Genomic DNA, 12,269 nt, shown 5'->3' with positions numbered 1-12,269 from the left:
TCCCAAGAGCCTTTTGATATTTTACATTCACAGCATTCTGCATTGATGTTTAGGTTTTTCTGGTCATTAAAATTTGTTTACTTATGAAAGAGGAACATGGGGATTAGTGGGGAGGAGGGGCAGAGAAACACCAGAGCACTGCTCAGTTCTGGCTTATGGTAGTGCTGGGGATTGAACCTGGACCCTCATGACCTTGGCATGAAAACCTTTTGCAGAACCATTATGCTCTTTCCCCAGCCTTGATCATTTGCTTTTTAAAGGGCTTTTTAAAGTCTGGGCCACTTTGGACAAAACCACTTTGTGGTTTTCTAAAGTTTACATTTCAATGACTTTTACAGTCTCTTTTTGTTCTTCGAATTAACTCCTCACTTTATGGGGTGAGATTAGTGGTTTACAGTAGTGTTCACATATAATTATAAGCTCTCACCTCCCCGTAGCAGGTGACTGAAAGACCCTGTCTCTCAGGGGCTGGGCAGTGCCGCACCTGGTTAAGCACACATAGCACCATGCTAAAGGACCTGGGTTTGAGCCCCTGCTCCCCACCTGCAGAGGAAATGCTTCCTGAGCAGTGAAGCAGGTCTGCAGGTGTCTAGCTCTCTCTGTCTGCCCCTCCATTCTCAATTTTTGTCTGTCCTATGGGATAAAATTGAAAACAAAAAAAAAAAAAAAAGGAAAAAGTCATAGGGAGCAGTGAATTCCTCCTGCAGGCACTGAGCCCCAGTGATAACACAGAGGCAAGAAAACAAAAAAGGACCCTGTGTCTCACAACCTGAGTCCTTTTCCACCATCCTGCCCCAGAACCCCAGCGCCCTCTGTCTCTCATCCCAGATACACCACAGCCCTCCCAGCTCTCACCTCACACTTACCCTGACTGTCCTGGCTTCCTCATTTCCACTTCTTCTTCTAGTGTTTGCCCTCATTTCCACTTATGAGTGAGATCATCCCAACTCTGTGTCTTTCTCTTTCTGACTTCCATCACTCGTGTAGCTTTTCTGATCTCATTTGTGAGCTCCTTGTCTTGTCTTCTCTAGCTTGCTGTGGTAGGGGTGAGACGTATGTTCTGGATTTGTTTGTTTGTGAAAGGACACTTCAGAAAATATCAGAGAAATAGAAGAAAACCTACTGGAAGAAAACAAACAACAATCTGTTGTGGGCAATTTATGGAAATCAGATTTCATTTTATCAACAGTGGGTGACCCCGAGACCTAAAATTAAGTAGGAGGTAGCCACTCGATGGCCACTGGGATCAGGAGTAAGCTGAATGCTTTGGCTCCGTTTAGGTGACTCGTTGACTAACTGATTTTTTAGCCTCTGGAGAGCTTCATTTCTCTGGCTTTATTTTATGATTGACTTAGTGCTTCTGTTCCTCCCAGCTATATTACGTTTCCTCTAGAAATAATAAATGACTTGTCTACACAGACTTATGAGTTCCCTCTTGTTATCTTCAGAATTTTCTCATTTTTGCTGTTTAAAAGTTTATTTCTTTAATACTTACATTACATATACTAGATTAGTCTTAACGTGACCAATCTTTATTTATTTATGACAGAGACAGAAAGTAATTTAGTGGGGAGGATACAGAGGGGGAGACAGAGAGAAATCTGCAGCACTGCTTCAGCATTTGTGAGACTCCCCCCAACCCCCACCACCACCACTGCAGGTGGGGACCGGGGTCTTGAACCTGGATCTTTGTACACTTTACCAAGTGTGCCACTGCCTGCCTACCTAAAGGAACTTTTTTTTTTTTTACTTGTCATTATCCTAAGCTATAACATATGTGAAATTATTGGTTTGTTATTGGATTTGCATTTCCTTCTAGCATACAATCAAATCAATACATAACTATTCAGACAAAGTGTTGATTTCTATACATCCTTACATTTTAATAGACTATATCCTGGGTTGGTTTTTTTGTTGTTTTTTTTTGAAACATCGATGGGTTTAGGTTTGTTGCTTCAACTGGCCTCATCTGCCCCTGTATTTTCAGTACGATTTCTGTATCTAGGTGGGTGTCCCAGTACTTCTGACTGATCTATTGAAACTACATTGGTCATGGTGAACAGGGCGATTGGAGCCTGTGGACCCCAAGAATTGTGATACGCTCATGTGAAATTGTGCAAGGCACCAACCCGTAGAGAGTTTGATTCCACTTGTGTGAAGTGATTGTAGCAGGACTGGGAGGATCTGTTGGGAGGGTCTTTGGGTGATGGGAGGTCCAAGGCTAGAGTAGCAGATGAAAAGGAATCATGAGCAGACAAGGCAACTGCTCTGCCAATAGTAACATGCCTCACACATTTGGAGGAAGGGACCGTGTTCCTATGTGACTACTGACACTGCAGTTCTTAGCTTGTGTGAGGACAGAGGTCTGTCTTCAGGCTCCTCAGCCAGTCACTGAACAGTGAGAATACTGACTGTGTGTTATGCATAGCACAGGGTGGAGATACCCTGGACCATAGTTCTGTGGGATGCTTCTAGGTGGAGGAAGTGTTTACTTTTGTGTTTGTTTCTACTAGTGATCATGCCGATTTTTGGTTCAAGAAAATCAAGAAACTCGCTACTTTGTACTAAAGCTTTGACCTCGGTCTGTGACTTTTATGAGATCTTTGACTTGAGTCAAGATTTGAGAGTGGTCTCCATTTTTCTCTGGCAACAGTGACTACGGTTGTTGGCAATAGGAGGCTTATAAACTTTCAGCGAACGGAGGGTCATAGAGCTGAATTAATAATAGATATGTGTTTTTAATATTTAATCACAAAGTCATTATTGTTCACACAGGATTTTAGAATCGATGGGCCCAATTAGGAGCTGTCTAATTAGATGACATTTAGTGGGAAAGATGCTGTGTTTCTTGTACCTTTCGTTAGTCACTTGTGAAATAGCACAAAATCCTCTCTTTGCCCAGTGTCATGGAGAATATCAGAACTCTTTGTGTGAAGAGAAAAGCTTTATTTGGTAGTATTGTACAATGTAGTAGTAAGGGCTTCCCCACAAAACATTCCCATATTTTATTTTATGCTTTATCGCCACCAGAGTTATTGCTGGTGCTTCGTGCCTGCAAGAGGGATCTACTGCTCCTGGCCACCATTACCCCCCCCCCCCCCACACACACACACTTTTTTGTTTTCCTTCCCTCCCTCCTTCCTTCCTTCTTTCCTTCCTTCCTTCCTTCCTACCTTCCTACCTTCCTTTCTTTCTTTCTTCTTCTCTTTTTTTTTTTTTGGCCTCCGGGATTATCACTGGTGCTTGGTGCCAGCGCTATGAATCCACTGCTCTTGGCAGACCTTTTATTGGATAGGACAGAGAGAAATTGAGAGAGGAGGGGGAGGTAGTAAGGGATAGAGACAGAGAGACACCTGCAGTACCTGCTGCAGGGGGAGCAGGGGCTTGAACCCAGGTCCTTCCTCATGGTAATGTGTGACTTTAACCAAGTCTGCTAGCATGGGTCGTCATCATGACTGTCCTGAAATCTGGGAGATGGAGGATTCCTGGAGGGTCTAGACCCATAGTTTTCATTTCTTTCAGCCTTTCTCCTCCCTTCTAGTCAAGGACCCAACATGTTTCCTTAAGACATTTAACTCACTGGGGGCTGGGTGGTCGTGCACCAGTGGAGTGCACACATTGCAGTGCGCAAGGACCTGGGTTCAAGCTCTCAGTCCCCACCTGTAGGGGAAAGCTTCCCAAATGGTGAAGCATTACTGCAGGCGTCTCTTTCTTCCTCCCTCTTCATCTCCCGCTCCCATTGTAATCTCTGTCTTTATTCAATAACTAAATAAATTATATATATAAATTTAACTCATTGATGTTTGCTTTCACTTGGAACAGGAACCATTTGTTTTTTTTCTCCAAAGGTCATTTTGAAACTTCTACTATTAATATAATAGCAGTTTTGAGGATTATTACTTTTTTATTTTAAGCATTTAGTGTCCTTAAATAATAGCAGTTTAATTTTTGAAATTTTATTTTGTTTTGTAGGAAAGGTGGAGACAGTGTGACAGGGACCACAGCGATGAAGCTTCCTTCCATGGAGTGTGGGGACTGGGCTCACACCTGGGGTGTGCCCTTGCTACAGTAGGGCCACCATCCCAGTGAGCTGTTTCTTATGCCCAAGTAACAGCAGTTTTAAGAATTCTTTATCTTGGTGTGCCTCAGCTTTTTACTTGACATTCACTTTGGAATGAGAATGGCACAGGAACCACACCTGGAGCCGGTTATGAAGCACCCAGTAGAGTGTACACATTATCATGAAGACCTGGGTTCAAACCAGTTGACCCCCCCCACACACACACACACACCTTCCCCAGCCTACAGGGAGTAGCAGCCTTGAAGCAATGCTACAGGTATCTCTGTTTTCTCCCTTCTCCAGCCCCCTGCCTTCCTACTTCTGTCTCTATCAAGAAGAGGGAAAATCATTGCATTCTTCCCCTAATGAGAACCCTGATGGCACAAGTAAATTAAAAAGACAGGATCTTTTGTTGGGGACAGGATCTCCATTTTGACAGTAGTCCTATTTTAGTTATTTTCCAAAGAGCCCATGTCTATACTAGTATTTTGCAGGTGGATCCAAGTTATTGTCTGGGGAGATGATCTCATGGCTGGAAAAAGGACCAGAAAGCTAGATCAGGGAAGAGAGTATCTCCCTAACATGGGAAAGGGGTATAAATATTGTTGACTGTAAACCCCATCGATTTGATCTGATCTGGGGCCCATATTCAGCTTAGGAGCCTATGTGAGCTCTGCATCCCTTTAGATCTGAGCTCACATCTGTGTCATGGCTAGGTTCATTAGGCCTACTAACTATCTACATAACAGAGACCCCCCAGCTCTTCAGCTGAACTGTTCCAGCCTTTAGGTTCATGATTAGTCAACATTTTTTTGGTTCTGTATGTAACCCTTTTTTCAGCCACCAGGTTGCAGATGCTAGCATGATGCCAACTGGACTTTCCTGGACAGACGACCCCACTAATGTGTCCTGGAGCTCTAATTCTGCATAACCCCACACCACTAGAGAAAGAGAGAGACAGTCTGGGAATATGGATCCACCTGTTAATGCCCATGTTCAGTGGAGAAGCAATTATAGAAGCCAGACCTTCCACCTTCTGCACCCCATAATGACCCTGGGTTTATACTCCCAGAGGGATAAAGAATAGGAAAGCTATCAGGGGAGGGGATGGGACACAGAGTTCTGGTGGTGGGGACTGTGTGGAGTTGTACCCCTCTTATCCTATGGTTTTTGTCAGCGTTTCATTTTTATAAATAAAAATTAAAAAAATAAAAAAAACCTAAAAAAGTAAATAAAAAAGTAAAACACATATTGCATTTTCTGAACAGGAGCGTCTCATGTTCCACAGAAGATAAGCCCCAATTTTGTTTGTTTGTTATAAACTGCAGAATCACTTTATTGCATGTCTGATTATTTACAGAATTATTGTTGTCACAAGGGTAACTTTTCCTAAGACGGGTGTCAGTTTTTTTCCAGATAAAATTATACATACACTATGAAGAAGTTCAAGGTACACTGTATACTTTCATACATTGTTGAGGGCACCACAGTAGGTTGAGTTAACTGTTTTTCTATCATTTCACATTGATACAAAAGTGAAAAAAAAGATGTGGTTATTTTTCTTCCATGTAATGTGAATTCTTAGGATGCCTTGGATTGTCAGGAAAGTCATGCATTTTTGCATAGACAAACCGAGAAATATGCTCTGACTTTCCCCACAGCCCCCGGTCCTTTCTTAAGGCCCTTCTTGTCTATACCACATCTCTGAGTCAGCTGTAGTCACGGCTCCTATGTTACATTGTCTGTACTTGTTTTTCTCATAACTGGAAGGCTTTTTACCTTTTAATTATCTTCATCTGTTTCCACCAGCTGAAACCGTTTTCCCTGGCAAATCTGGTCCCTTTTTCTTTTTTTTTCTTTTATTTATTTATTTTATTTTTTAAATAATTTATTTCTTTATTGGGGAATTAATGCTTTACATTCAACAGTAAATACAATAGTTTGTACATGCATAACATTCCCCAGATTCCCATTGAATAATACAACCCCCACTATTTCATTCATCATTTTTCATGGACCTGTATTCTCCCCACCCACCCACCCACCCCAGAGTCTTTTACTTTGGTGTAATACTCCAATTCCATTTCAGGTTCTTGTGTTTTCTTTTCTATTCTTGTTTTTCAACTTCGGCCTGAGAGTGAGATCATCCCGTATTCATTCATCCTTCTGTTTCTGACTTATTTCACTCAACATGATTTTTTCAAGGTCTGGTCCCTTTTTCTATGACTCAAACTTTGTTCTGGGGGCTGGGCGGTAACGAAGCAGGCTAAGTGCACATGGCGCAAAGCGCAAGGACCGATGTAAGGATCCCGGTTTGAGCCCCCAGCTCCCCACCTGTAGGGGGAGTCGCTTCACAGGCGGTGAAGCAGGTCTACAGGTGTCTATCTTTCTCTCCCCCCTCTGTCTTCCTCATCTCTCTCCATTTCTCTCTGTCCTAACAACGACGACATCAATTATAGCAACAATAAAAAGCAATAATGGCAACAAAAGGGAAAATAAGTAAATAAAATATTTAGAAATAAAAATTTTAAAAAAAGGGCGGAGGGTAGATAGCATAATGGTTATGCAAACAGACTCTCATGCCTGAGGCTCCAAAGCCCCAGGTTCAGTCTCCCACACCACCACAAGCCAGAGCTGAGGAGTGCTCTGGTTAAAAGATAAAAAAACAAAACAAAACAAAAAAGCCTCCAGGAGCAGTGGATTCGTAGAGCAGGCCCCGAGCCCCAGCAATAACCCTGGAGGTTAAAAACAAAACATTGTTCTGTTTTACATTCCGTCCCGCAAGGACCCAAGGTGCTGCTATATCTGTCTGCTTATAGTATTTCTCTTGGTTTACAGTTATTTGCTAGCATAAAAGATGGAGAAACCATGAAGCTCTTTGAACAAAGTTGTCGCTCTTCCCATAAACAAGAGACACATACCATGGAAGCTGTGAAGCTGGTTGAGTTTGACCTTAAGCAAACGCTTACTCGGCTCATGACCCATTTGTTTGGAGATGGTAAGTACTCACATGCCTTTGTCTCTGGGGTTGAGATGTTCAGCAGTTCTATTTCCCTCATTCTCCTAAGGCTGGCTGTGTGGAGATCTTTCTGGTTAGGTTATTCCTTTTAATTTTGTTTATTATATTTATTCATTTATTGGACAGAGACAGTCAGAAATTGAGGGGGGCAGAGAGACACCTGGAGCCCTGCTTCACCACTCGCAAAGCTTTCCCCACTGCAGGTGAGGACCGGGGGCTTGAACCTGGGTCTTTGTGCATCATAATGTGTGCACTCAATCAGGTGCCTCAGCACCTGGCCCCATGGTTAGGTTATGTCTTAATGATTCAGGTCCTTAGTGAGGCAGAACTTAAAAGAAGTTTCTGCATTTGACTTGAGAACGAAAATACTAAAATGAAATTAGCTCATGAGTGAAGAATGACAGAGATTGGGCGGTGTCACACTGGGCTAAGCACAGACAGTACAAAGCGTAAGGGCCCACGCAAGGATCCCACCTGCAGGGGTGTCATTTCACAAGTGATGAAGCATGGCTGCAGGCGCTCTCTCTCTCTCTCTCTCTCTCTCTCTCTCTCCCCCCCTCTTTCCCCCTCTCATTTCTGAATTTCTGTTGTATCAAAAAAAAAAAATTGAAAAAAAGGCCACCAGGAGCAGTGGGTTCATCGTACTGGCCCTGAGCCCCAGAAATAACCCTGGAGGCAAAAGAAAAAGAAATTAAAAAAAACATAGAATAACTACAACTGTTGATAAATAGATGGTGGGTGAGCTTGCAAAATTGCTCACTTGGGTAGTGTTGTGCTTTGCCTTGCGCTTGACCCAGATTCTAGCCTGGCCCCCACCATAGTGAAGGAAAGTTCTGTGCTCTGGTCTCTTTCACTCTCTGCCTTTCTGCCTCTCTGTTTTTGTCTCTTAAAAAATAAAGCTAAGGGGGCCAAATGGTAACACAGGTTAAGCACACATGGTGTGAAGCGCAAGGACCAGCATAAGGATCCCAGTTCGAGTCCCCAGCTCACCACCTGCAGGGGACTCACTTCACAAGTGGTGAAGCAGGTCTGCAGTTGTCTATCTTTCTCTCCCCTCTCTCTGTCTTCCCCCATCTCTTTCTGTTTCTCTCTGTCCTATCCAACAACAATGATAACAATAACAAAATAATAACAAGAACAATGATAAACAACAAGGGCAAAAACAGTGAAAAATAGCCTCCAGGAGCAATGGATTCGTAGTGCAGGCACAGAGCCCCACCAATAAACCTGGAGGCAAAATAAATAAATAAATAAACAAACAGAGATAAAGCTAAGGGTGGACTTGGAGATAGCTCAGAGAGTATGTGTTAGGTAACATTATCATTATTCCTTTTATGAGGCAGAGAGACAGAGAAAGAGAGACAGAGAGAGAGAGAGAGAGTGAGAGAGAGAGAGACACACACACACACACAGCGACCGACCAACCACAGCATTGGAGCTTCCTACAACACTGTGACACTTCATGTGGTTTCTAGGCTGTGGGCATGGCCAGGCATGTTCCCTACTGGGGAGCAATCTATAGGACATCCTTTTAATGTTATTTTTTTAATTGCTTTTGGTTTGATTGATTTGATGGATCTAATTCATTAATCGGTTTATTTATTTTACCAGAGCACTGTTCAGCTCTGGCTCCTGGGAATGAAGGCCGTGGAACTGAGGATCAGAGACCTCAGGCATGAAACTCAGTTTGCAGAACCATCATGTCGTCTTCCCAACCCCATCCTTTTTATTTTTTGAATGATATTTCATCCCATAGTTTTAGATCTATCCACAGATGCTGGATTGTTTGTGTTTTTTCCCACTTTGGAAAATTTCAAAGGCAAGTTTACTGCTGCCAAACTATAGAGATCACTGTGCATAAGAAATTTTGTGTTAGAATAGATCTAGCATGCATAAACATTTTCTTTCTTGCTTGCTTGCTTGCTTTTTTTTTTTTTTGTTACTGATTTAACAGTCCTTTATAAAACTTCTAATGTTTCAGGAGAATAATCCTACACCCAAACATGGTACATGTGTGTTTTAAGTTATAGGGCATAAAGTTTATTTTGGCAGGATGTGTTAAGCAAAATTAGAGTCACACACAGGGGCACCATTGCATCTTTAATTGGAGATGAGTGTGACACCTTGTCTTGTGCTGCTAAGTCAGTACATCCCAAACTACTTGATAAAATGATGCGCTGAGATTTGGTTTTCCTCTTTTCACTAGTGCTTCTCAGTAAAGCTTCTTTGCAGATTCATGCACAATTCTCTGTGTGGATATCAGTGTCCTTTTCTCTTAGGAAAGAGATGCATTTTTCTTTTCATTTAACCAAGGGTGGAATTATGGTATAACAGGCATATTTTACATTAAAAATACATATATTTTAAATTTATTAATTACATAGAGACATAGAGAAATCAAGGGGGGAGGGCGGTGGTAATGCTCCTGGTTGAGCATGTATGTTAAAATACTCAAGGCGGTAGCACAGCGGGTTAAGCGCACGTGGCGCAAAGCGCAAGGATCGGCGTAAGGATCCCGGTTTGAGCCCCCGGCTCCCCACCTGCAGGGGCTTGCGTCACAAGCGGTGAAGCAGGTCTGCAGGTATCTATCTTTCTCTCCCCCTCTCTGTCTTCCCCATCTCTCTTGATTTCTCTCTGTCCTATCCTACAACAAGACATCAATAACAACGATAATAACCACAACAATGATAAAACAACAATGGCAACAAAAGGGGAAAAATAGCCTCCAGGAGCCCCAACAACAACCCTGGAGGCAAAAAAAAAAAAAAAAAAAAAAAAAAACCAAAAAGCAAAAAAACACAAGGATCTGGGTTCAAACCTCTGGTCTTCTGCAGGCTGACAGATTCAGGACCAGTGAAGCAGTGCTGCTGGTGTGTGTCTATCTCTCTCCTTCTCCATCCCATTTCCCTTGATGTCTCTCTGTCTAATGAGTTATAAATCAAATATTTAAAAGAGAGAGAGAAATCAAGAGGGAGGTGTAGATAGAGAGGGAGAGGAACAGAGAGACACCTGTAGCACTGCTTCACCCCTTTCGCCACTTTCCCCCTGCATTGGGCACCTGGAGTCTTGAACTTGGGTCCTTGTCCATGGTAATGTGTATGCTTGACCGCTTGACCGGGAGTGCCACCACACAGCCAGTCGATATGTATATTTTTAACTAAGTCATTTCTAAATGTTTTTTTTTTTCTGACAGGGTTGTACATTCCTATATGCAGTGTATGAAAAATTTATTGCTTTATATTTTGAGCAGCACTTGGTGTGGACAGTCATTTTAATTATAGCCTTCTAGTAGGAGTGTCGTGGTATGCCAGCCATGCTTCTTACATAAGAAACTCCTCCAAACCAGACTCAGCAAGCTATCATAAGGTTGAAGTCCAGTGCAGCTCACTCAGTGTGATAAGCGAATGGTGATTACATAAAAATCTCTATGTATTTTTCGAAAGCTAACTTCAGTTAAACTGAGGCTGAGTGAGCGATGTTGAGAAGACAAAGGTGAGCTGACGTGGAAGGTCATGGTGGACGTGGAGGATGATGCTCCCTCTGATTAATAACTGGGGACAGAACCAAGAAAACCACCATGTAATATCCGCTGCCATTCTTCATAGCCAGAAAGGTTAACAACGAGGGAAAAAGTCAGACATTTGTAAGTGTTGACAAGGACATAGGCAGACAGGAGGCGGCCTTGTGGGAGTCTTCGCTGCTACTGCTTTCCTGGTGGGCGAGTGTTCGCCGCTCCCGACTCCCATCTGTGCCCTCATAACTTCCAAGCTCTCCTGCCTTTGTGTGGACTCAGATGTACTTAGTTTTAGTTATTTATCCCTGCTCCACTGGGGAGTGAACTCAGGGACTTGTGCCTGAGTGATTTCACTGAACTATCTCCTGAGTCCAGTTTTACGTTTTTCATATAGTGGCACAGAGGAATAGGGAGAGAAAATGAGAAGGGGAGACAGAAAGAGGAGAGAAGCCACCGCATTGCTCTGGCAGCCAGGAGCTTCCCCAGTGCAGTCCACGGTGCTCACATATGGTGCAAGGGTTTGAATGCAGAGCCTCACGTGTCTGAAGGTGCCGTCTCCTTGGTGAGCTGTCTCCCTGCCCTTCAAGTATGTGCTTGAAGGACTGTTGTTATAATTTATTCAGCCTCTGCCATCCTGTTTAGCAAGGTTTGCTAGATGATCTCACTGCCTCAATGTCAAATGACGGTTCATGCAATATTTATGAAACTTACACATAATCTTAAATATTCTTTACGTGGATCCATTTTTTTAAAGGAGCACATCGGCCCCATTTTGGTATCTTTTTCCAGGAAGTGGTCTGTGGCAGTAGGGACGAGTCACAAAGCAGGCTTCAGCTGTGTTCAGAAGGTGCTCCTAAAATATAAAGTGCATCGAGAGAAATGTGAAATGTTTTGACTTTGCTATAACAGTAGTAAGTGAATATTTGCTTCTTTGTCCCTTAGTTTGACATATCTCAGGTTAAAATTGCTCAATGAAATAGTACAAAATAATCACGATAAAGATTGCTGATGTAAAAATTCTGTGGTAGTCAGTTTCTCTTTAATTTCCCAATAAAACACAGGGACCGGGGGTCGGGCAGTGGCACAGTGGGTTAAGCGCAGGTGGCGCAAAGCGCAGGGACCGGCGTAAGGATCCCAGTTCGAGCCCCTGGCTCCAAACCTGCAGGGGAGTCGCTTCACAGGTGGTGAAGCAGGTCTGCAGGTGTCTGTCTTTCTCTCCCCCTCTCTGTCTTCCCCTCTTCTCTCCATTTCTCTCTGTCCTGTCCAGCAACGAACAGCATCAACAATGGCAATGATAGTGACCACAACGAGGCTGCAACAACAGGGGCAACAAAAGGGGGAAAAATGGCCTCCAGGAGCGGTGGATTCATAGTGCAGGCACCGAGCCCAGCAATAACCCTGGAGGAAAAAAAAAACAAACAAACAAAAAAAAACACAGGGACCGTGACATTTTTGGCAGTAATATAATGTGTGTACCGCTGGAATTCTGGGAGGAGCTAGACTGTGTTGTTCAGTCATTTTCCAAGTAGATTTGGATCAAAAGGGTGCTAGTTTTTTTTTTTTTTTTTTTTTTTTTTTGCTTCCAGGGTTATCGCTGGAGCTCGGTGCCTGTACTACAAATCCATTGCTCCTGGAGGCCATTTTTCCCATTTTTGTTATTATTGCTATTGTAGCTG

General features: G+C 43.0%; 1 protein-coding gene across 2 annotated transcripts in view; it reads left to right on the top strand.

The window, feature by feature from the left end:
* Positions 1–12,269, top strand: part of FARS2 (phenylalanyl-tRNA synthetase 2, mitochondrial) — a 406,538-nt gene that overhangs the window by 83,598 nt on the left and 310,671 nt on the right. For both annotated transcript variants that reach the window (XM_060188748.1, XM_060188747.1), the window contains exon 3: positions 6,899–7,058. In XM_060188748.1, the coding sequence (XP_060044731.1) occupies positions 6,899–7,058 (160 nt within the window). The remainder of the gene's footprint in view (positions 1–6,898; positions 7,059–12,269) is intronic.

The sequence above is a fragment of the Erinaceus europaeus genome, chromosome 4 (genome assembly GCF_950295315.1).
Source record: "Erinaceus europaeus chromosome 4, mEriEur2.1, whole genome shotgun sequence".
NCBI classification, from domain to species: domain Eukaryota; kingdom Metazoa; phylum Chordata; class Mammalia; order Eulipotyphla; family Erinaceidae; genus Erinaceus; species Erinaceus europaeus.
Note: the sequence above shows the minus strand (reverse complement) of the source record. Positions and strands in the feature narration are given on the sequence as shown.